At 46.3% G+C, this 25,379-nt stretch overlaps 2 protein-coding genes across 2 annotated transcripts; both read left to right on the top strand.

Annotated features, from left to right (window-relative positions):
* The first annotated feature begins 369 nt into the window (after positions 1-369).
* TOP2A (DNA topoisomerase II alpha) lies at positions 370-21,105 on the top strand. Its single transcript, XM_080564786.1, has 35 exons — positions 370-626; positions 1,296-1,442; positions 1,535-1,625; positions 2,083-2,146; positions 2,666-2,811; positions 3,259-3,356; positions 3,678-3,890; positions 4,105-4,278; positions 4,476-4,577; positions 5,036-5,173; positions 5,351-5,489; positions 5,747-5,904; positions 6,295-6,420; positions 6,883-6,993; positions 7,085-7,190; positions 7,867-7,976; positions 8,736-8,828; positions 9,299-9,413; positions 9,719-9,840; positions 10,709-10,857; positions 11,436-11,667; positions 11,795-11,929; positions 12,059-12,259; positions 12,817-13,012; positions 14,337-14,428; positions 14,695-14,838; positions 14,928-15,011; positions 15,156-15,353; positions 16,313-16,418; positions 16,720-16,863; positions 17,301-17,451; positions 17,588-17,649; positions 17,957-18,082; positions 19,163-19,383; positions 19,689-21,105. Exons 1-35 carry the CDS (start codon positions 594-596, stop codon positions 19,833-19,835), a joined length of 4,674 nt encoding a protein of 1,557 aa, XP_080420912.1. The 5' UTR covers positions 370-593; the 3' UTR covers positions 19,836-21,105.
* Positions 21,106-23,571: 2,466 nt separating this feature from the next.
* GJD3 (gap junction protein delta 3) lies at positions 23,572-25,178 on the top strand. Its single transcript, XM_080564820.1, has 2 exons — positions 23,572-23,683; positions 24,038-25,178. The coding sequence occupies exon 2, from the start codon at positions 24,045-24,047 to the stop codon at positions 24,759-24,761; it is 717 nt and encodes a 238-aa protein (XP_080420946.1). The 5' UTR covers positions 23,572-23,683; positions 24,038-24,044; the 3' UTR covers positions 24,762-25,178.
* The last annotated feature ends 201 nt before the right edge of the window (positions 25,179-25,379 follow it).

Genomic DNA, 25,379 nt, shown 5'->3' with positions numbered 1-25,379 from the left:
CACTCCCAGTTACTCCCAGTCCCCGCTCCCTGGCTCCCAGTTACCCCCAGACCCCACTCCCAGTTACTCCCAGTCCCCGCTCCCTGGCTCCCAGTTACCCCCAGACCCCACTCCCAGTTACTCCCAGTCCCCGCTCCCTGGCTCCCAGTTACCCCCAGACCCCACACCCAGCCCCCCCAGTCCCCACCCACAGGCTCCCAGTTCCCCCAGTCCATGCCCACTGCTTCCCCGTTCCTCCAGACCCCGCCCACTGGGGCCTCCCCATCACCCCCCCCACAACGACGACTGAGCATGCGCAGGACCCAGCCGCGCACGGATCCAGCCGCTCAGCGCCCTCCCTCTTCCCCCTCCCACTGGCCAATCTCCCTGCCCATCAAAGAAATCTCCCCTTCGATTGGCTGCTTTGAAAGCGCGGCACGCCTTGTGACTGGCGAGGAGACGGGAGGCGGGCACCGCTTGTGTCCCCGCCCTCCCGCTGCCATTGGCGGACGGCGGGGGCCGGCGCGCGGCGATTGGCGGAGCGTTGTGGCGGGCTGGGCGCGGGTTCGAACTGCGCGGGGCCGTTGGTGCCCCTCAGTGCTGCCGCCGCCGCCATGGAGCTCGCGGAGTCCCCGGTGCCGCTCCGGGTGCGTGGGTGCCCCCCCGGGTCCCTCGGAACCCCCCCGGGTCCCTCGGAACCCCCCCCTGGCCCCTCAGAACCCCCCCGGGCCCCTCAGGGTCCCCCCAGGGTGTCCCCGGCCTCCCCCCGCCGCTCCATGGCCCCTCACAACCGCCCCCCCCAGGTTCCTCTGGGCCTCCCCCCTCCTGTTAGGGTCCCCCCCGACTCGGAGGCCCCCAGACTCCTGCCCCAAGCTCCCCTACCGTCAGAGCCCCTCCCTAAACTCCCCTTCCGATCTCCCCCCGCCATTCGGAGCCCCCCAAATTCCCCCCCAAGCTACCCTCCTGTCAGCCCCCCCAAATTCTTCTCCCCCCCCCAAGGCGCGGAGCTCCCCACACACACACTCTCTTCACATCAGCCCCCCCCCCCCCCCAAACTCCCCTCCCATCAGGGCCCCCTGGCTTGGAGCCCCCCGGTTTCCCCCTTCTGCCCACCCTCCCCCAGGCTTGGAGCCGTCCAGACCCCCCTCCCATCAGGACCCTCCCGACTCAGAGCCCCCCTAAACTCCCCTCCTATCAGAGACCCCCAAACTCTACTCCCATGGGGTCCCCCCCACGGCTCAGAATCCCCCAGACTCCCCTCTTGCCCCCCACCACCAGTCCCCGCTGCCCCTCACCCCCTCTCTTCCCCCCCTCAGCCCACCGACGAGAACCCCCGGCTGCCCAAGGGCGATGGCGCCAAGAAGCGGCTCTCGGTGGAGCGCATCTACCAGAAGAAGACGCAGCTGGAGCACATCCTGCTCCGGCCCGACACCTACATCGGCTCCGTGGAGACGGTGACCCAGGTACGGCGGGGCCAGGGACGGCCTCTGAGCCCTCCAAACCCGCAGCGCGGAGCTGAACCGGGGGGCTAAACGTTTCTTGTCTTTCTTTTCAGCAAATGTGGGTTTTTGATGAGGACGTGGGCCTGAACTGCAGAGATGTGACCTTTGTGCCTGGCTTGTACAAAATCTTTGATGAGATTCTGGGTAAGAAGATGCTGTTCTTGGGTTGTTGCTTGGCTGTCGAGGTGTTTCTGAACCGACAGAGAAACCAGAGTTAGACTTGAGAACTCGTCAAGTGTGCTTTTATCTAGTTGCACTGTTGACCAAGTAACGCCTGTTGTGTGGTTTGTTCAGTGGTGCTCGCGGGGTTTATTGTTTGTCAGTTGTGCTTGGAAATGCTGGATAGTAGTTTCTTGCTGATCTTAATTTCCATTAGCACTGCTAAGTAGTAAGCCGTTCATGGGATGATTGCTTTCAGTATTCCAAACCCGTTTAATTCATCCCCAAATTCCCCTTTTTGTAGCACTTGTAGTACTCTTCTTTTTAACTTGCAAAATAGTTGCGTTCCAGTAATTTTTTTATTCATCGTACTGAAAACACTTTATATTTTTTTTGTCTTGATTGCTAATGGAATATACTAAAAGTTGTCTTCATCTTCTAGTCAATGCTGCAGACAACAAGCAGAGGGATAAAAACATGTCGTGCATTAAAGTTACGATTGATCCGTAAGTTCTACTTTGTTTTTGTTCAGTGCCTTCCCAACTCGTGTGTGCTTGATTTTCTCACTCGGATACTGCTCTGATAAGTTGATGTAGGTGTTAGAGAGCTCTGTGCTGAGGACCCGTTCAAGTTAGATCAAATGTAATTTACCTGTTGTAAAAGCCTTTTTCTTTGTTTTCTTGGCCTGTTACAGAGTGCTGACTTGTGAAGTGACTGCTTTTTGTTGTGTTTTTTTTTTTCTGTTGTGGTCACTTTCGCCTTCTCGATGTTCTTATTCTGTCATTGAGAATCACCACGCAATTTTTGTGTGGGGATCCATTTCGTAGATGGTATCCGTAGATCTGAGACTGGAGGTTTTTTTTTATTATTATTGACTTGTCCTCCCTCTGCTGGCTGCTTCTGCACTTGCTGAATAGAAATTTGTTCTTGATGAAATGGTGGCCTTTCCCTAGAGACGTTGTGTGATATTTATTTCATAGCTCAGCCATCTGCAGCCTTAAAAACACACTTTTCCATCCCTCCAGAGAGAATAACACAATCAGTGTATGGAACAATGGCAAAGGCATTCCAGTTGTTGAACACAAAGTGGAAAAGGTCTATGTGCCTACTCTCATCTTTGGACAGCTACTAACATCCAGTAACTACGATGATGATGAAAAGAAAGTCACAGGTAGGGAGGACTCTACGGTATATGCTAATATTTTTGAGCAGCCTGTTCAATTTCAATTTGTGAACCAGTGTGAGTGAGCTACCAGGTTTCAATAAAGTTACCACTAAGTGGTCCCTTGCTGTTTTCCTTAAGAAAATAAAATGAAAAAGGGGGCAGGTCCTGATGCAACGTGAAAGTAGACAAGTCCATCAGAGAGAAGTCTCCTTCCCATATTTTACAGTAATAATGGCACAAACATGGACAACAAGAAAAATTCCCTTTGAAAATTCCCTTTAATCCCAATTAAATACATGTTTATAGTCGTATACTGGGTTTGTAGGATGTTGTTGTTCATTGGAAGTCATACTTTGCTTGTGCTGAAGTAACTCAACTCTTGTTGGTCTGGAGTTCTTCCAGATGATTTTGAACAAAGGGAACAACACAAGCCTGTTTTCTTGCTAATTCCAGGTGGGCGAAATGGTTATGGAGCCAAACTGTGCAACATATTTAGCACAAAATTTACTGTGGAAACTGCATGTCGCGAATACAAAAAGTTATTCAAGCAGGTATGGACACTTCTCAGTTCAGTACGGTTATACCTGAGTTTTTCCAAATAAGGATCTTGAGGTTTTATTCCAAAAATCTAGGTGGTGTTTACATCTAGTGCACAACAAAAAGAATAAATTTGGCCCATAGCTACTCTACCAGCAATTATAATTCAAACAAATAATGAAAAGATCACACGTAATCAGAATCTAATCTTTAACCAGTGTTGGTGTTATTATTTGAAAGTATTTAAAATTCTTAAATCAGATTGCTGCTTTTAAAAACTAGTCTAGTTACTTCTGTGTGTTAGACTTGCAACTCACAAAGCCTCCTTTTCTCAGACCTGGACAGACAACATGGGAAAGGCTGGTGAAATGAAACTGAAGTATTTTGATGGAGAAGATTACACGTGTGTCACTTTCCAACCTGATCTGTCAAAATTCAAAATGACGATTCTTGATAAAGACATTGTAGCACTAATGTCCCGAAGAGCATATGATATTGCTGGATCCACAAAGGACGTCAAAGTTTTCCTAAACGGAAAGAGGCTGCCTGTAAGTGAGCATTTAAGTGAAACAGTAATGTCTGTATTTCTTGTGCCTTTTAAAGAGTGAGATTTTGCTGAAGCAATTTACACCATTACACACAGTGAAGTGAAAACTTGCATGAGTGATTTTTCTACCCGCTTTTCAGGAGGACGTGAAATAGTAGCAATAAGTATTTATAGGAGCTGTTACAAATGGGTTCTCTGCTTTCATCTGTATGCAGGTCAAAGGATTCCGCAGTTATGTGGACCTCTATCTGAAGGACAAAGTAGATGAAACTGGTAATGCACTTAAGGTTATCCATGAGGAAGTAAATTCTCGGTGGGAAGTGTGTTTGACTTTAAGTGAAAAAGGCTTCCAGCAAGTCAGCTTTGTCAACAGTATTGCCACCACAAAGGTAACGCTTGCTTATTTAGTCAAGTTAATGTCATATTCTTCATCACTGGTATTGTTAGCTATTTTCAAATGTACGTTTGTTAGTGAAAAACACTCAATTACTTAATGTGCGAAGACCATGCTTAACGTTTTAAATAGACATGCGTATATTGTTTTCAGTGGAATCACTTCAAGGTCTTTGGTCCCATTTTCCCTTAGGGTGGCAGGCATGTTGATTATGTAGCTGACCAGATTGTGAATAAACTCATTGAAGTTGTGAAAAGGAAGAACAAAAACGGAGTTGGAGTGAAGCCGTTTCAGGTACAGTGTCAGATTTTTCCCAGTGGAAGGCAAAACTAGTATCGTTGCAAATTGTAGCTAGATTAATGTGTTACTACATTGCTAATATACATTTCCATTGCAAAGATGATATATAGCTAATTACTAATTACAGAAGCCTTATATAGTCCAGTTCAAGCCAACTAATGATATTCTCTGTTGAGCTGAAGTATTTTGTAGTCAGAATCCTGTTAAGTCAGTGTGAATGCACTAAAACTCGATAACTGTTAGATGACATCCCAAATCATATAACATAGCTTGTGAACGTTCATTAGCTGTCCTAAACTCTGTCAAAAGACATCTAGGAAAATTCAAAAACATAGTGATAATTGAATTTGTTCTCCTCACTCCGTGATTCTGACAGGCAAATGTCAGAAGACACAGCCGTTACGGGGAGATGAACCTGTGTAATTTGTACTGCTTGTCTTATTTAACTACAGGTGAAGAACCACATGTGGATATTTGTGAATGCCTTGATTGAAAACCCAACCTTTGACTCTCAGACTAAGGAGAACATGACTCTGCAGGCAAAGAGCTTTGGCTCAACATGTAAACTGAGTGAGAAATTTATCAAGGGTGTAAGTATTGGTATACACGGATAATCCAGGTGTCTGTAAAGCTGCATCTTCTGTTTAATGTGGCAAATGTATTACTTACAAAGTTATTTCATGACTTAAAGAAAAAGTACGTAACTTAAATTCCGACGTGGTTAAAGATTTTCGCACAGTTGATTTTTTTTTTCTTTGGTATTGCAGGCAGTTGGCTGTGGCATTGTTGAAAGTATCCTAAACTGGGTAAAATTTAAAGCTCAGACCCAGCTGAATAAGAAATGTTCAGCTGTGAAACACACGAAGATTAAAGGCGTTCCTAAGCTGGATGATGCCAATGATGCTGGTAAGTGTTTTACATCCTTTATAGCCAGTTCACTCAGAAACAGTTAACATTTGTTAGTTAGACAAATGAAACAATAGTCTCATAAAGACAATGAGAAAATCTCTAATTATAGTTTACCCTCATTTTGTGGTCAGTCCTACATGCAGTGCAACAAAACCTGTATGTTTTAGAAGATGTATATTCTCATGCAATTTGTGGGCGTACAAACCTTGATTTCATTTCTTAATTGGAAAATTGACTTGATTTTTTTTTTCCAGGCAGCAAGAATTCTATAGATTGTACACTCATTCTGACTGAAGGAGACTCAGCCAAAACATTGGCTGTCTCTGGTCTAGGAGTGGTTGGTAGAGACAAATATGGAGTGTTTCCCCTTCGTGGGAAAATACTCAACGTCAGAGAAGCTTCTCATAAGCAGGTTAGTGGGAAAATCTTTATAGTCTGTGCTAGAAGATGTTATATGCTTCATGTAATGCAGTGTGTTTTAACTGAGTCAGTACAGCTGAACACCTGGAACACTCGTTCATAGCAGGTAGTCTCTTAAAGGTATGAGTCTAGCCTCACCTTCAGCCTGCCTTGCTGATTAAGCAGGAGTATTGAACATTTGTTTTGTGGACTAGGAAACGTTTGGAATGATCTAGAAATATTTAAGCATTAAGACTTCAGTTTAGAAATAATAAAAGTTTCTAAACAGGAAAAAAGCTGGAAAGGCAGAGCACTGTCAGAAGTATAGGTGCTGGATAATCTTACTTTTTTGAGCTATAGTTTGTCTGAAAGAAAAGGTTTTATTCTGTGTGATCTCTTCCAGATTATGGAAAACGCTGAAATCAACAACATCATCAAGATTGTGGGTTTACAGTATAAAAAGAACTATGAAGATCAAGAATCTTTAAAGACTCTTCGCTATGGAAAGATTATGATTATGACAGATCAGGTTAGGTTCACTAAAATTCAAAATTGAGGGGGAAGAAAAAGCACTAGAATATAGAGGAAAGAAGAAAATGCTACCTTTCTCCCACTGCCACTGTTGTACCTAATTCTCTGCATTCATCTCTCTTTATCATTCTGTGTTTCAGTGGGTCATAACGTGTTATAAGATACAAAACAACAGATAAAGTAGAGGGGGAGTAGCATCACCAAATTGCTAAATATTGTCTTTCCAGTCTGCTGATACAAGGTCCTTGACAAGTCCTTGATACACTTTTTCACAACAAATGTGCTTTTTTTTTCCTTTCTCCTAACTTTCAGTAGTTAAACAGTGCATGGTCACATCTTTGGAAGTGAAAGTTAATAGGGTTAACTAACTGTAACTATAAGATCATCTGTCATTAGTCTAACAACTGACACTTCCATCGTGTCCTTGATTAAAGTGACTTTTTTTTAAAAAACAAAACAGGATCAAGATGGATCTCATATCAAAGGTTTGCTGATTAACTTCATCCATCACAACTGGCCTTCTCTTTTAAGACACAACTTTTTGGAGGAATTTATTACTCCCATCATAAAGGTAAGGGTTGACTAGATGGTAAAGTGAGTAGGAATTCATTGGTCTACATCTACCTCGCATTCCACAGTTAACGTATATTAATTCATTACAGGCCTCTAAAAACAAAGAAGAAATTGCATTCTACAGCATTCCGGAGTTTGAGGAATGGAAAAGCAGTACACAGAACTACAATTCCTGGAAAATCAAGTACTACAAAGGTTTGTAGAAAACAATGTGGTGAAGTCAAATGAACTGACTAAGAGCATTCATGATTCAATTTAGTAAGCCCTGCTTTTGCAGGAAGGGTTTGGACTAGGTAATCTCCAAAGGTCTCTTCCCTCCTAAACTATTCTGATTTACAAATGGATGTGGTGTAGGATCTAAAAGTAAGCAAGCCATAACCTCTAGGTGGATGAAATCTCAAAATCATAGTGCAACTACACTATTGTAGATACAGGTTCCCTGCACCCTTTTAGGTGAGCATGCTTAGCTTTGATGGTTTTTGTTTTCCCCAGTACAGTCCTTGTGTACTGATAATGCTGTAAGCTAAGTACTTACTCCAGAATTACTCTATACTGATAAGCAAGTTGCCAACTGCAGAACAATGGCTGGGTAATGAGAAATCATTTCCAATTTGCAGTTATTAGTTTCAGACATCTTTAGAAGATCCAGTCAGTCTCTAAAAGTGCAACATAAAACTGCTCGATTGTCTTTAATTCTTATGCTTTGTGTTACCTTACATCCCATTTAAAGTAACTTCAATGTTAAGTACAGCTGTCTTCGTGCTGTATTTATATGGTGCATCACAAAAATTAGATGTAGCAACACCTTTCTTTGAACTGCAACTTAATGTAAGCGAGAAATTAGTAGGATTAACTAGTATTGGCTCTGCAGGTTTGGGTACCAGCACATCAAAGGAAGCTAAGGAATACTTTGCCAATATGGCTAAACATCGAATTGGCTTCAAATATTCCGGTCCTGAAGATGATGCTGCGATCACCCTGGTAACTTACACTTGATTTAATTGCTGACTTACTACCTTTGGTATTCTTCTGCTTAAAGTGCTGTGTGTTTTCTCCTAAAATGCTCTTAGAGGCCTTTGGGCTTGAGATGATCTCTTTGTTACCAAGGCTACGGCTTTAGTCTAACCTGTAGAAGCGAGTCTGTCCACAGACCTCAGGCCAAGAGCACTCTTTCAATGATGGTTTTTAAATATAGCTCAGAACAAACTAATCGCTACAAACAAATTGACATTTTCAGACACAATAGTGAGTATTCCTTTAACATTTTTCTGCATGTTCTGCTGCAGTTTTCTCCACGCCAGACCTTCCTGTTTTCCCCTAGAATTTTTTCTTGCAAAATGGTTCACCGGTGGTTTAAAACAGTCCTCGCTTTTGTGAACTCCTTCACCTTCAGTAGACATTGACTCTTAAGCATTCTGAGCTATTAAGGAGTGCCAAAAACTAAGCTTTTTTTCCTCAAAAATATTAATAGGGAAAACTACTTTAGTTTTCTGTTATTTTGTTAAAACTTCATAAAGCTAAGCCTAACTACTGTGTCTCAGACCAGTGGAAATGATGTTCTTAATACAGTTAGCTTTGAGAATCTGGTATTGCACTCCTTAGGCTACTAAGTCAGCCTGTTTACCATGTTTTTTCTCCTGGTTAAACTCTTACTGTATGCTTTCCTTTTCCTAAGTGTTCCAATAGGGTACACCAGAGAATGTTCTAGAACTGAGCTATTTTTCATTTTGCTACGTATAGGCCTTTAGTAAGAAGAAAGTAGAAGAGCGAAAGGAGTGGCTGACTAATTTCATGGAGGATAGAAGACAACGGAAGCTCCACGGCCTGCCAGAGGTAAAAGGTTTACGCATACAAAGGAATTTGATTTCCTTTCTCTCCCTGGGGCTGTTCTTGGTTTCATTACAGCATGCTAGAGCTGTACACAGCTTTGAGTCAGTCACTGGGTTATGGGACAGTTAGTTATACTGCTTCAGGATCTTGCAGATCAGCTTTTTTTTGCATCTCATTAGTATAGCCTGGGTCAGTGGTCCAACAGCTCGTTTCATTTTTTAATTTTTCAAATTACTTTATCCGTAGGGAAATGATAACTTGAGCAGGACTGTACGAAGACTTTCTCAGCAAAACAGGCCTGCTTAATGGGAAGCAATGTTTTGGTTTTTTTTCATGCTGAGAATGTCATCACTTGAGCTGTGTTTAGCTAGTCGTACAAGGAGCTTCCATTTTAGTGAAACTAGCCAAGTATGAGCTAAGAAACATGTTAGACCTTGTTAAAATTAAGGCAGTCTTGCATCTGTTTTCCTTAGGAATACGTGTATGGGAAAGATACTAATTACTTGACATACAATGACTTCATCAACAAGGAGTTAGTCCTGTTCTCAAACTCGGATAATGAAAGATCAATCCCATCGCTGGTTGATGGTAAGTAATTTCAAGGTAGTGGTTCCATATAGTATATTTCCCCAAGTTTAACAAATGGTGTTTTTTGTCATATCATCAGAATCAGGGTAACTCGTTGAGTTTTCAGGGTCGGTGTTCTAAACTCAACTTCCTCCTGTCCAAGTTTTTTAGTCTTTTGGATTAAATGTCTTGTCTATTCTGTAGTACGTTATTGCAAAAAATTAACTCTTGTGCAGAATCTTTAGTTCTGTAAGTAATTGTTAGTTTCTAGAGAGCGGAAGCTAAGCGAAATGTCTGTTCTAAACACAAGGTCTTTTTCTGTACAGGTTTGAAGCCAGGTCAAAGAAAAGTTCTGTTCACGTGTTTCAAAAGAAATGATAAGCGGGAGGTGAAGGTTGCTCAGCTGGCTGGTTCTGTAGCTGAGATGTCCTCATACCATCATGGTGAAGTAAGAAAGCGTACTCATTGTGCAAAATGCTTTAAAAAAAAAAAAAGGCAAAAAAGAGCCCGTATTCCACTTGACAGTTAAGATGCCTCTCCTGCGGAATTAGATTTTTGAGTGTGTAAACACCAGAGCAAAGTGTCTGTATATCATATATCAGTTGGTCTGCTTTTAATTCTTCAATTATTAATTTAACAAGATTGGTCAGTCTGCCTATCTTACCTATACCTTATGGGAGTATGTTTCATTCAAGAAAGCGGAACAAGAAAAACCTGCTTTACTTGCAGTAGGTTTAGGAAGATGTTAAATAAAGCCATGGTAAGGAGAAGTTAAACACTAAAACAAGCTTCCTTTAGGAGTCTGATAGAATCTTTCATCGGAGGTTCCAAGTACAGGCAGATAGCAGTATGCTTAAGGTCATTGGAGTATATTTAGTTATCCAGACTTAAATGGTCTTGGGAGTCAATGGCTGGTAGAATTAAATGACAAATAAACACATTGCTATAGCTTCTTTAAGGCTGGCTTTTCCAAGGTTACCTAATACTTTTTACAAAGCATAGAAATTGTCCACTGCAGCAGGTACACTTGTCTTGGCCAGGAAGAAAGGCAGGAGTTCTTGAAAAAGACAATGGAATATATGGGTAGAGGTTACTGTATTGGCTAAAAGCTGTTCAGGAGCTTTGCTCTTTCTGTCAGTTGCTGCTATTTTAGGTAGTAATAACCAGATGTGTTTTCAGTGAGAATTCCATTCAGTATTCAATAGTCAAATTTATCTCCTATATCAGTTCTGTTCTTGGAGTAAATCTTCCCTTTAATTTTGTCCTTTCAAGGAAGAATTCTGCATTTTTTAACTGTGACCCGTCCTTTATTGCAGGCATCACTGATGATGACTATTATTAACTTAGCTCAGAACTTTGTGGGCAGTAACAACCTCAACTTGCTGCAGCCCATTGGTCAGTTTGGCACAAGGCTGCATGGTGGGAAAGACTCTGCAAGCCCTCGATACATCTTCACAATGCTCAGGTCAGCATTAAAATTTTCTTACTGTCTTAAACATCTTTAGCATGTTACAGGACTCCAGTTAACAGCACTTAAAATAAAATATGAATTAACGTTTTGCCTTTAAATCTCTAAAACGTGGACCACTTGAATGTGAAAGACTCACAACAAATTTGTGACTCGGATTCTAGATTTAGATCTGTGAGTGTGGTTGCCATCCCACAGAAGAGAAAGGTATAGCAGAGAATAAGAAAATGGGAGCAAAAACAAAGGGAGACATTTACGTAGGATAATAAGAAATGAATTTGATTTGGGAGAGTTAAGTTATAGTAACTTATAGTACAGTGCAACATCTGACTTACATAAAGTACAAACTTAGGGGACCCCACATATTCAGTGGAACCAGCAGATGCTGATGAGATCGCTTAAGATGCACCTCTGCTTCAAGTGTTGCTCTAGAAGCCTAGTTTCCTAACATAGGCGCTGAGGTTGCATGGATAAGTTGGTTGATATGAATAACCCTTATTTATTTGTTTTGTCTAATTTTTGAGGGTGGTTCTTGTGTAACAAGAATTTGGGCTGAATTCTCTTTTCCATTCTAGCCCGCTAGCACGGATGCTGTTCCCACCAATGGATGACAACGTCCTGAAGTTCTTATATGATGACAATCAACGTGTGGAGCCAGAGTGGTACATCCCTATTATTCCAATGGTGCTGATAAATGGGGCAGAAGGGATTGGTACTGGCTGGTCCTGCAAGATCCCCAACTTTGATATCAGGGAAACTGTGAATAATATCCGTCGTCTAATGGATGGAGAAGAGCCATTGCCAATGGTAAGTAACGTATTTCAGCTATGTCTTGCTCATTAATTTATTCAGCACATATTGAAGCATTTGATGCTTCTGTTTTTAAGGACTTGCAAGGACACAAAGCTGAATCTAATGTTCTTTTCCTACTTAGCTTCCTAGTTACAAGAACTTCAAAGGCACAATAGATGAGCTGGGACCTAATCAGTATGTGATAAGTGGTGAAGTGTCTATCCTTGATTCTACAACCATTGAGATCACTGAGCTGCCTGTCAGAACATGGACGCAGGTAATAAATGCTGAATTTGCCTTAGGAATATATATTTTGACCTGTAAAGCAAAAAATGGTGATTTGTAGGTTTTTTGGAGCCCTTAATCTCCATGGAAAACATGGGTCTGACTTGGATTCTTTTCTCAGACTTATAAAGAACAAGTTCTGGAGCCAATGCTGAATGGGACTGAGAAGACACCCCCTCTAATCACAGACTACAAAGAATATCACACAGACACAACGGTGAAGTTTGTAGTGAAGATGAGTGAAGAAAAACTAGCTGAAGCCGAAGCAGTGGGTTTGCATAAGGTCTTCAAACTCCAAACAAATTTGACGTGCAACTCCATGGTATGTAATAGACTGCTGAAGAGAGTTCTCGTTTCAGCTCAAAGACAGCATGTACAGCTGCGTTTGCTGCTTCTAATGAGAATATGCTTTCAGTAACCTATTCACTTTGATTTTTCTGCTACTACTGTTTTTAAATCAGCTTCTAAATATACCTTTAAAAGGTCAACACACAGGCTTGGTAGTGGGCCCAAGATGGTGTGGTTTTGTCTGAAAGAGTCAAAGTGATCTGAAATCACTCATGGAGACCTTTGTTGTGACAAGGACACTGCCACTGAATGTCTGGATTTTGATAGTGTGTGAAGCTTGGTGTAGGATGTTTATCCAAAAGATAGCTTTAAGATTCAAGTAACTTTTGCCCTACTGTGTTTTTAAGAAATTCTAAATTCTAAAATTGTCTCTGCTGCTGTGCTCAGAAGCTGAAGTAATTTCTGAAATAACACTAAGGTTTTATAATTGCTTAATAAGTCCATTGTGCTATCACATCTGGGTTGTGGATGATTTTCAGTGGCTTTGAAAATCAGTTTTATGATCATAACACCTTTGTTCTTTTCATCTAGGTTCTTTTTGACCATGTTGGCTTTCTCAAGAAGTACGAGTCTCCCCAGGATATTCTTAAAGAGTTCTTTGAACTGAGGCTCCGATACTATGGTTTGAGAAAAGAATGGCTTGTTGGAATGCTAAGTGCCGAGTCTGCAAAACTGAGCAACCAGGCTCGTTTCATCCTGGAGAAAATAGATGGAAAAATTGTGATCGGTATGCATTGCTCTCGGTTCTTTGGTTTAGGAAGCTGGTAGAAGAGCTAGGTGCTCCCTTGAGTTCTGTCAGCACCCTCTCAGCCCCAGCCTGGCTCTTCACAAAACACACCACAGCTTATCTTTCTGTTCCAGTAACATGTAAGAGGAAAATGCTTTGCAGAGGTCCTTCGTCTATAGGGCATTATGTACATGTTAATTAAAGTGGGGTGCTCGTACAGCTTTCCTACTGTGTGTTTGACGCTATTATGAAAGTAGAAATATATTTTTTTAATACTTTAGCAAATACTCCTATCTGTTTCTGGCTCAGTAGGAATAAGGGTTAAGTAATAATAGGGTTAGAAAGGGTTTTCCTGTCTGTTTGGGTGTTCTGTTCAAATGCATACTTGAGAGCTCATATCTTTCCTGTGTTATCTTTGAACCTCTGCAAAATATTCTGAATCATGTTCGGTGGATTGGGGTTTCAAAGTTAGAAGATACTCAAGCTAGCGGCATCTGAGAATCATGAGCTAGAAAAGAAACAGATCTTTGTTTCCAGCATTCAAACTTTTCAATCAACTTTTCCACCTCAGTCTAAAAGGCAGTCTGTATTTCACTTGCGTTTATGGAGGACGCAGCTAGACAAAGTGTCATAAGATGCTTTGTGGTTTGTGTCTGAAGGCAGCCCAATGATCCCAACAGTCTGTGTCTGTTTGACTTGACTCAGGAGGAAAAATAATTCCCTTGAAATGCATTTTCTTGGCTTTTTGTAATAAGCAGTTCCAAGGCTGACAGAGCTGGTTTCATTTGTGTTTGTGTCTCATGGTTGATTGCTTGTGATACATTAAAGAACAAAAAATTCCAGCTGAAGCATTTCCATTGGCTGGGACATTTATAGAATAAATTTCCCAGGTGATGTCTAATGAGGTGCAAGCTATACCGAAGCCTTGGAGTCATATCAGGTTTTTTTCCTCCACCTGCCTGCCTATTATCATAAAAGCATTCTGATACCATCACACTTTGTTTTTTTGAAATTCAAAAACTAAGGGCTAGGGAAATGCATGTATGGAAATGAAGGAGAAAATATTTAAAGTGCTCTGGCAGGTGTTCCTTACAAGTATAGGAGCAATGCCGAGCTAACAAATCACCTGCTAAGTAGGAACTTTTTTGATGTTATTTTAGGCTCTACCACGTCCCACCTCTTGATGAGGAAAGGCTGTGTTAGATTCCTATAAGAGGCTGAGCTGTTACAGCCATAGGATCCAAAATTTTTAAAGCTCCTCTGTCTTTCCTACCAGTGATTTGTAGTGGTTACTAACTGACAATTCTGAAATGTCTGTTCACAGAAAACAAACCCAAGAAGGAATTGATTCAAGTTCTTATCCAAAGAGGCTATGAATCTGATCCGGTGAAGGCTTGGAAGGAATTGCAAAACAAGGTAATACGTCCGTCATCCTCTAAATTGATCTGGACTGTCCCCTGCCTCTGAAGTTTCAGAATTCATAGAAAGAAGGTTGGGTTGTGGTAGCAGCTGAGGCTTTCAGAAGCTATAACTTCACCTGCATCCATTTCTGAATTGTCCTAGAAGAGTCTACTACACCATAACCACATGGAGCACCTGCGATGCAATGAGATTTAATCAGTAGCCCTACCATTGTACGTAGCTATATTTGCTGACAATGCTTGTTTTAAATTCACATTCAGGAAGAAGAAGAAGAAGAAGAGGATGAGAGCGACAAAGAATCAGCTGCAGCTACCGGACCAGATTTCAACTATCTACTGAACATGCCCCTCTGGTATTTGACTAAAGAGAAGAAAGATGAGCTCTGTAAGCAGAGAGATAACAAAGTACGTTCCTTCCTTTTCTTATAAAAGTACATTATATTTTTATGATGGATTAAACTATGTGACTCATTCTCAACTATGATTCACTTTAGGAAAGGGAGCTGGAAAACCTGAAGTGCAAGAGTCCCACTGACCTGTGGAAAGAAGACCTTGCTTCCTTCGTTGAAGAACTTGATGTATGCCAATGTTCAGTGTGGTCTTATCAGCAACTTTAGAGTGTTATACTGCAAAGGCTGTGTTGGTTGTTTTTGTTTTTTTCCAGTAGTACATTGTTTCTTCTGTATTCTGATGGTTGTGTTGCTTTATGCTTAATTCTGCAGGCAGTAGAAGCCAAGCAAATGCAGGATGAGATGGCAGGGCTACCTGGCAAATCTTTAAAGGTAAAAGGAGGGAAAACGAAGGTGAAGAAGGCACAGCTGCCAGAAGTAATGCCATCATCTCATGGCGTAAGGGTTGTTCCTCGGATAACTGCAGAAATGAAGGCAGAGGCAGAGAAGAGAATTAAAAAGAAAATAAAGGTAAAAAGTTCCAAACACTTAATCTTTTATTACATCCTCTTCGATACGGAAGGCAGTCCTAAAGAAAGACAAGTTTTTCTTGGTTGAACTTGTCCTGGTGAAGCAATTATTGTCTGCTTTCTGGGAGAGGAACAGAATTTTAGGATATGGGGGACACTGAAAATGGATGTTTGTCAGTCTAAAGGACAGCAGATTCACTAACATATCGGGAGATGGCTTAAAGGGAAATCTCTTGGCAGCAGCATATATTGCTGTCAGATGGGCTGGAGAGATGGCTTAGAAATGAAGAAGCAGACACAAGTAAGGTTCTAGGTGTTTGGGGGATTTTATAAATCCTTTAGCAGGCAGGAAGTACAGCTAGTAATTCTCTACTCTAGAACAGCCTTTGCGTTTCTCATAATGCTTTCAGCCACTTGATGCCATTATTCTTGTTATCATGGAGATGAAGATTTAATTCTTTTACAGGGCTACTTGAAATTATGCCATTCGGCCATTTGCAACCTAGAAAATGAAAATATCCCTACACCTGTTTTGACCTGTAAGCCAGACATATTGCTCCTTTCCTACAGATGGTTCCATCCAACAGTTTTTTCCGATTAATTTGCCTTGTTGATTTAACCCACCCTGTTTAAATTCTGCATCCTCAACACACCCTAGAGCCTTGTGGGCTGTCAGCACGCAAAGGCGGTACCAAAGCGCACTCAGGTGTGGGGACAAAGTTCCTGTTTTTGTTAATGTTGGATTTTGTGTTTTCAGTCACTTGATCTGGGGTTTGATTGTGTCTGATTTACTTGGCCGTAATCTATTTTACACGCAGTTTGTTTCACAAACTCAGACTTCTTGTACTGCTAACTTTTGTACATCTAAAATAAGCTGCTCCTTTCTGCATTACTCTCTACACCTCTTCAAATTGTGTGAGCTAACTCACTACCTATTTGATATCTGCTTTTTATCTTCAGAGTGAAAAAAATGAATTAGATGAGAATCAAGAAGGAAGCTCATCAGGGGATAAGGAGTCTTCAAGCCTTAGGCAAAGAATAGTGCAGAAGCGTAATGTTGAAAAAGGTAAATACTTTTTTGTGTTATTCCATCAGTGGAAAGTGAGGGGAAAGGTTGTCAGTTTGGTTATCTGACCTCTTCCTGAAGCGGGGAGTGACATCTAGGACTGGTACGTTTGGAAAAACTAGGTGAGAAACAAAGTGATTCTGGATAACAGTCAGGCTGGTGACACGATTATTGTTTTTCTTTGACGTTTAAGCCAGAATCCTCTGAATTTATTGATATATTTCTAAGCTGAGCTTGAGCTACTGGGCCTGAAGCACATACGGAAGTCTGCTGGTTCATCTGGCCTCCCAATATTTTTCAGGTACTAAGAGACAGTCCACTCTGCCATTTAAGCCAGTAAAGAAAATGAAGAAACGAAACCCTTGGTCTGACTCAGGGTCTGATTCAGAGTCTGATGATTTTGAAGTGCCTCCTCAAAGAGAGAGAGTGGTTCGCCAGGCAGCAGGTGAGTGAGGACACAAATGCAGAAGAGGAGCGGTCTGTGGAGGAGAAAATTGAACAGACTGTTTAGAGAGCTCCCAGAGTCTGAGATCTCAGCCAAAAATCACTTTTAAAGGCTTATTTTACTCTATGTAACAACTAAGTACTTCTGCTGTTTGAGCAGATTTTCGCAATGATATTTCAAGGAAAAGCAAAAATGGACAAGTAGAGAAAATCAGGTTATTGATTTTAATTATGCAACTGTCTTAGCAAATCAAACGTGCTGTTGGTAAGTGTGCCCAGAACACACTTGCAACTTGGAGTCTTTTCAGCGTCAGTCTCAATATCCACTTGTTTTTATTTGGATCTCTATTTTTAATAACTGCATCTAAAATATTGGAAAGGAAACTAAGCTGAATATTACCAACTATGTAAAATGATACATCTGTGTTGTCTCATCAGCCAAAGTCAAGACCATGATCAGTTCGGACTCAGATACAAATCTCACCAGCTCAGATGAGGAGTCTGAATTTCAGAGGCACGATGAAGGCAACACTGAATCAGATACGAACTCAAAAGAGAAACCTGCTCCCAAGCCCCAAGCTGCCCCTAAGTGAGTATTTCTCCACATAATTGCTGGAAATTAGTTGTGCTTGCAGTGTTAATGTTATGTAGTAATGGTTCTTTTTCTTCAATGCACCTGTTTAGTGCATCATAAGTTAAAAAATACTTGGGGTTTTGCATTCTAGGGAAACCAGTGAAAAAACAGCTAAAGCTCCCAAGCAAAAGTCAGTACAAGGTGCTATCTCTGGTGAGTACAAACCCTTCTAAGCCTTGTTGATTTTCCTAAAACCCTATGAGAGTACACTGGATGCTCCAACCAGTGCTTAACGCTGACAGAAGCAGATCTTAGTCATGTTATGCAAAGAACTTTGATGCTGGGGTGCAAGCCCATTTTACTGGACAAGGCTTTTTGTCTGGTTCTGACTTGAATTTGTGATTAATCCAGTTTTAATAGTTGTTACAAAATTGCACGCATTTATTCTGCTCTAATGTTATAGCCAGACAGAATAGATAATTTAACTATTTCAGACTTGCTTTCTTCTTTCTCTGTTCAGTCCAAGTCCGAGATATTGCTGATGAGAATGCGAGTCAAGCTCCTGCAGGTCCTTCTGTCTCCATACCTCGCAGTAAGGCTGTACCTAAAAAACCTGCTGCAGCTAAGAAAGCCAGTGCTGCTAAGGGTAAGGAGAAGCTGAGTCTTTCAGAGCTATGTAATCATTTAAAGGTATTTTTTAGATAGCTCTTATTCCTGTGAGAAACAACTCAAAGTGGTATCTCTAGGCATTTAGAGGACTGGATAGATTGAGTTTTAATTTCAGAGTTGATCTGAGGTTTGTGGTAAAGGCTGCCTAACTGTTGTCACTTTTAAAGAAGCTTGTTTCCAAACATGTCATGTTATAGTTCATCTCGGACATGTTTGAAAGGTGTGGGCTCTAGTTTGGGAACAGGAAAAGTAAATGCTTCCTTTAGTGCTATGTAATACTTGGCAGAAATAATCTGAGTGGAATTTGCCCTGCTGTCAACATTCTCCATGTCTTTTAGGGAAGAAAGCTACCTGGCAGCTTGCTTTCCAGGAAGAAGGAAAGCTTCTTTGGGGTAGTTTGGTCCATTTAGTGCTGGTTCAGACTCTTTAGTCAAGGGCATTTGAGTCAGCTTTTGTAAACTTAGACAGCTAGAGTCTTTGACAGACTTCGAAAGCTGTTTTGCATGTTCTGTTACTAGCTGGTTTTGATCGCAGCAGTAAAGCAGTACCTTACTTCACAGCAAAATAGCTGCTTTTTCCACTTCTGAATTCAGAGAAAGCCTGTTGTCATTCAGAAGTGGCTTGCTCATTTCATCTTAGTTTGGAGACACCTCAAGATGCTGTTAAAAATGTCAAAATACGGATAAGAAAACTCAACAAATAACTGTTTAGTATAGATGGTAAATACGGTCCTTCCCTGCGCAAAAGTGTTGACGGCGTAAGACTGGTTACACAGCCGTGAGGCGTCAGAATTTCCAGGTCCGAAATGGTCTGTATATTGCATTGGGTACACTTTAATTTGATCCTCTAAATGTAGCAGAGCTAAGGAAGGAGATAAACAACCTCATCTCTCATAATCTTGGTAAATAGTTCTTTCTAGAAAATGATGCTTCAAAATGAGATGACCTGCGTGCTGACCTTGCAGCGTAGCGCAGAGCCGTATTTGTGTTGGAAGGAAGATGTGTGCACGAGAAGAGAAGCAGCAAAACAAAAGTTTAAACGCGGAATTCTGTTTCAGATAACCAGCCGTCCATCATGGATATTCTAGCCAAGAAAAAGGCTGTGCCAAAATCCAGCAAGACAGCAGTGAAGGAGGAATCTCTGGATTCTGATGCTAGAGCAGCAGATGCCAAGAAGCCTGGTCCGACCAAGGGGCGGAAAGTTATCAAAAGGCAGCCGAGTTCCTCAGATTTGGATTCAGATTTTGATTCAAAGCCTTCCAAATCAGTTGCAGCAAAGGTTTGTACTCTACCACAGGGTAGTGCCAAGGGGGTACAAGAGTCTGGTGTCAGTTATTGTGGCAGAAAAATTGTGGTGGAAGTAAAACCTCCAGTGCAACGCCCCTTTTCCTTACTGGATGGGGGGAGATGGGTAAGAAAGGGAGGGAAGTCAGGCAGAAATACTTGTCCCAGATTGTTGGTTTGATCTCATCAGTCTGAACACCAGCCCTACCTGTGACATGGAGGTGTGTTTTATGCTAATTGAATGTTAACCTGTTTATGCTCAGGTTCATGAGTCACTTCTCAACTATGCTTTCCCTCCAGAAATCCAAGCAGGGAGACGGTGATAGCCATACTGCTGAACTAACCGCTCGCGCAGACAGTCCCACAGAAGCCTCACCCCGTGCCAGGCGAGGACGTCTCAAGAAGCCTGTCAAATACTTGGAGTCATCTGATGAAGATATGTTTTGAATTTTTATGAAGATTTTGAACTATTGATCTATGAAGTTGCTTTCAGCAGAGCCCTTAACAAGCTCTTGCCAAAGAACATCTCAGACTAGGAAATCTTTTTCAATGAATTTAAGCTTGTCTAAAAATGTTTAATACAAGTGAATACAGATCTATTTTTTTTTTAGGTTTTAAAAAATTCAGACTTGTTTAAATAGGAACACCCATCCCCCTTTCTCACAGTGATGTGCCCAGCCAGTGCTGATGTGCTTCCCTTTTACCCATTAGCTAGCTGGAAGGTCTGGGTGAAATCTTTTGACTCTTTGTGGTCATTTTAATATCAAGGCAGATGTTTGTATATTTCAAGTCCTATCAATTACGCTTGCCTAGATTACTTCCTCTTTAGATATCTTAGAAATTAATAGGATAACTTTTTTAACTTCACAAACACAGAGACTTAACTGTGAGGTGCAGGTATATAGAACTCCATGCTAGTGTTTTTCTTAAAGTCTTTTATGTCTGTGCAAGCCCCTGTTGCTCAACTTCTGCCATGCTGAGTTTTTAGCCTTTGCTTTTTTTCAGCTCAGATTTGGTAACGGAGGTTTGTGCAGACTTGTCTCCACGCTGTGCTCAGTGTTGGCAGTTTTATCTTCTGCCCTGCTGCCAAAAACCCTGTGTTCAGCTAGTTCAGCCCAGAGGTCATCCTTAGGTAAGAGGCGCTGGTGCCTGCCAAGGTCTTGTGCCATTAGCGGGTGTCTCTTGAGGTGCCAGCTGTTGGTGAGGAAGGGAGCTCAGCAGCGGCTGGAGAGGCAACTCTTTGTCATCCGGGAGTCTTTGATGAAGGCAAGCAGGCTGGTTATTCCAACGCACACGTTGGAAAGCAGCAGGTTCCCCTGCCCTGGGCTCCTCTGCTGCTGTACTTGGCACTACAACAGGCTGCGGCGCAGAGCGGCTGCTCTGCAGCGGGAAGCTTCTCCTGCCACCTCCTTCCTGGGCACGAAGGGCTTCCCCTTAGCACCTCTGAGTGCAGTCCCCTGCCTGGTGGGGCCTTTTTTTCACCTCGGTGCCCTCGGGTGTGGAAGGTGTCCAGCACTTGTCTTCCTCAGCAGAAGCTGGGGGGGAATCATCTTCCTCTTCCCCTCAAATGTATTTCACTGGCAGAGCTGGTCCTCATTTCTTTCTCTCCGAGCCATTTCTATGGCACTGTTTATTTCTTGACAGTGTAAATATTTTCTGTGTTTGTCGTTAAGCTGTCCTTTTAACTATTTACGTAATAAAAAATTTTTTTACTCAAGCTTTGTTCAATAAAAGGAGTTGTCCCTTCTTGTCTGTTCTCCCAGCCCCGAGCTGTCCCTGTCCATGGGGCAGGGTGTGCTGGTGGAGCAGAGGGCTGGGGGTGAGCTCAGGTCCGGGTGTACCTTTTGGTACCCGGAGGTGCTGGTGTCAGAATCATTGGGGTTGGAAAAAGCACTTTGTGGGGTTGTCGTGCCCCAAGGGCAGGACTCGCCACTTGTCATTAAACCTCATCCACTGGTTCAACAGCCAGAGGGGAATGGGTCCGGCCTTCCCTGCTCCCTCTGCAGCGCCCTCCTGCCCCCGAGCACATCAGCACCTGCACCTAACCTCGCGTCATCGGCAAATCTGGAGTCCTGCTGTCACCCACAGCCAGGAGCTGCGCGCAATGCGTGGCTCTGACCAGAAACGAGGTGAGGGAGGTGCTGAGGAGCTGCAGCATGGCCTTGTCCCTAGCGGGACGGTGCCGTGCTGCTGCCAACCGCTGCGGCAGGGCAGGTGGTGATGGTGCGCTCGGATTGCGGCAGGCACCACTTCTGCTTCCCCCTGGGGTGCCTGCGGGGAGCTGCTGCTTCTGCTCCCTGGGTGCTGCCGGCTGGAAGCCCCTCGTCCAGGCACCCTACGGGAGCAGGGCCAGGGGTCTCCCCCCCACACCTTTCCTGCTGCACCCTGCCAAGGGCGATGCCCCCGGCAGGCTCAGGTGCTGCCCAGGCTCCTTCCAGCCTGTCCCTCAGCGGGATGCTGCGGCTTTGCAAAGCCTCCGACCACCGCCTCGGCTCTGCAGCTGAGGTTTTTCAAGTGAAAAATTCGTGGCAGTGCCCAAGTGGCAGGGCCGGGGCTCAGCAACAGAGCCCGAGTGCCGCAGGTTCTGCTCCTGGGAGGCGCCGGTGCTGCCGCAGGTGAGCCCGGGCTGAAGTTTCGGAAACGCTCGGTGCTCCAGAGCTGTTTTTTGCTCTCGAGGGCTGTCCTCGCTCCGAACAGGCTCTCTGGGTGGGAGCACGAGCACGGCAGGATTTACAGCCCCCCCTCCATGCCATGCACCCCCAGTGGGCTCTGTTCCAGCTGAGGCTGGCTGTGGGCACACGGCTCAGCGCCTCGCGTGCGTTCTGCCACGGCGGGTGGGGAGGAAGCAGGCACTGGGTGCCTTGCGGTGAGCAGTCGCTTGCGCCCTGCGAGGTGGGGACGAGGGCTCCAAATCCACCAGCAGAGAGCACGGCCACGGCCACGGCTTCATGCGGCCCGGCAGAAAGGAGCATCCGCAACGGTCCCCGCTGCAGGAGGAATCGGGGTCACTAACGAAGCCGGGGGAAATGAGCTGTGCTGCCTCTGCATCGCCAGCAGGCTGGCAGCCCTGCAGCACTCGTGCACCTGGCTCAGCTGCCTGGGACCCTCAAGCCCTCCTGGGGTCCCTGGGTCCCACTCGTCCGCGCTCAGCACCCTGAGAGCATCGTGCACAAGGCTGAAATAGGGGCTCTGTGGGGCTGCCATCACGCAGGTCACCGGTGGTGGCTCCTGGGCTGGCACCAAGGGACCAGGGACCGTGTGCCGTGCCGCCCGCATCGCCCCACATCCCACACAGGTGATTTATGGACCAAAGGGGTGCTGCTGGTGCAGGAGCAGCCGCCAAACCCGGAGCCCTCCCCGTCTCCACCAGCCACCGAGCAGCCGCTGGGCGCGGGGCACCATCGATGCCACCGAGGTGCTTTGCTGGAACCCAGTCAAGTGTGGAAAGCGCTGTCAGATTTTCCACTGCCGGGCTCTGGAGAGCGTCTCCGGCGCGTCCCCGCCGAGGGGCTGTGCTATTTACGGCTCCTTGCTGCAAGGATCGGGCGCACAGCAAACGGCGAGGCTGCGGCCGGGCAGCTCGGGGCTGTCTCTGTAGCTGCTCCCGTAACCCTGGCATCACCCCAAATGTGTATAGAGAGCACGTGCACAAATCTTGTTGTGCAGCATCGTGTCTGTGCCGGGACGGGCTCCGTTGCAAAATGTCCTTTTTGGGGTGGGGAGGAGGGTCCGGGGATGCTGTGTACAGGATTCTGCGGTCACCGACCCACCACAGGGCCCCCCCAAGGGGTGAGGGGGTCCCCAGGGTGATGTGCATCAGCCTGGGCTCTGCTGCTCTCGTTGGAAGTGGAAACTGAGGCACAGGGGGAGGATGTGGCTGCCCCCTGGGCATGGCAGCGACTGGCCCAGCTGCTGCACCCTGGCCTGGGTGGGGGGCTTTTTTTGGGGGGGGGGGTGCTCATTGCAGCAAATTGGCACCTCGGCATTTGGGGTGCCCAAAGCACAGGGGATTTTCTGCCTGGAGGAAGCCACTGCCCCCCGCACCGTGCTGCACCCCAGGCAGCTGCCGTCCACCTTTTGTCCTTGGGGCCCCCCCCCGCCAGCAGAACCGAGCCCTTCCCTCCCCTCCGGGCGCCCCTGCGGCCGCTCTGTCTCTTTAAAAGGACTCCAGGCGTGGCTGCGGGGCTGTCATCCTGTCCCCGCTGGACCAGGGACCGGACAGCCCCGGACAGCCGCGCTGGCACGCTGTGGGCGAGCGGGGACCGCAGCCACCACGGGGACCGCAGCCTCCGCAGGTACCAGGGCTGACCCTGTTGGGTTGGTTGGAGGGGGGGGTTCACAGAAAGAGGGGGGGGACAAGGGATGGGGACCCTCATAGTCCTGAACCCTACTGGTGTCCTTGGCCCCATTGCTGTGGGGAGCGAGCAAAAGCGTGGGGACATTTGTGACACGAGTGGGCTGGCACCGGCCGAGCACCCTGCTAAGGGCTGGAGGCTCGATGGTGCCTTCAGGGAGGGGCGGTGAGCCCCCCCCCCCCCCCCCCCCCCCCCCCCCCCCGGGGGGGGGAGGGCTGCGTGCCCGCTGGGGTCCGTCCCCATGGGCACGGTGCCCCCCCTTTCCTTTCCCCGGTGCTGACCCCGGTCCCGCAGCGCGGCCATGGGCGAGTGGGGCTTCCTGAGCTCGCTGCTGGACGCGGTGCAGGAGCACTCGCCCATGGTGGGCCGCTTCTGGCTGGTGGTGATGCTCCTCTTCCGCATCCTGGTCCTGGCCACCGTGGGCAGCGACGTCTTCGAGGACGAGCAGGAGGAATTCGTCTGCAACACGCAGCAGCCGGGCTGCAAGCCGGTGTGCTACGACGCCGCCTTCCCCATCTCCCACTACCGCTTCCTCGTCTTCCACGTCGTCGTGCTCTCGGCGCCCGCCGCCCTCTTCGTCATCTTCGCCGTGCACCAAGCAGCCAAGCCGGGGCGCGGGGGTCCCCCGGGGCAGCGCGCCCGCCGCCTGCAGGCTTTCTACGTGGGCAGCGTGGTGGCGCGCATCGCTGCCGAGCTGGCCTTCCTGCTGGGGCAGGCGCTGCTCTACGGCTTCAGGGTGCAGCCCCTCTTCGTCTGCCGCAGCCGGCCCTGCCCGCACCGCGTCGACTGCTTCGTCTCCCGCCCCACCGAGAAAACCGTCTTCATCCACTTCTACTTCGTGGTGGGCCTGGTGTCGGCGCTGCTCAGCCTGGCCGAGCTCGCCCACCTCCTGCGCAAGAGCCACGCGCCCCGAGCCGCCTGCTGCCCCCGGCCAGGGGAGCGGGCACCGGCCCCCGGGCAGCCGGCGGGGGCGGCGGAGGAGCCGTGCCCCCCGCCGCGAGGAGCCCTGGCCGTGTAGCCGGGGGGCCGCCATCGCTGGCACGAGTTGAGGCCGTTCTCAGCCCGGCCTCGTTGCGCTCTCCGGGGAGGTGAGACGGGGGGAAAACGGCCGCGCCGTGCCCCGGTGCCCCCCCCGGTTCCTGTTGTGGGCGGCGGATGGGCCTCACCCGGCGGCTGCTGGAAAGAAAAACGGACAAAAAAGGAAAACAAACAGGTCCTATCCCCATGCGGTGGCGGGGACACCCCCTGCTGACCCCCCCCCCACAATATCCCAAACTCCTGCTCCGGCCACATGCCACGAGCATGCTGGGGCTGGCCCCTGGCACTGGGGCGGGGGGGGGGGACACCACGGCTTTGTGGGTGCTGGTGGGGACCCCCAAAGGCCTTCCCCAGCCCAAATTTTGGGGGCAGCCAGAACCAGGGAGGGCAGACGGCCCCACCCCCCCTCCCTGTCCCCATACCCCCCCCCCCCCCCCCGGTACCCCCCGCAGCAAGAACGAGCCGGGCGCTAGAATAAATAAACTTTATTCTGGAGCCAGTCCCCCCCCCATCCCCACGTCCTCCCCCGTGCCGGCCGGGCCGGGCCCCGCTCCCTCCGGGTGCGAGGACCCCGCAAGCCCCCGCCCCCGCCTGGGGG

This window comes from Anser brachyrhynchus, assembly GCF_964034855.1.
Source record: "Anser brachyrhynchus genome assembly, chromosome: 22".
NCBI lineage: Eukaryota > Metazoa > Chordata > Aves > Anseriformes > Anatidae > Anser > Anser brachyrhynchus.
The sequence above is the reverse complement of the archived record's forward strand: the minus strand, read 5'-3'. Positions and strand labels throughout refer to the sequence as shown.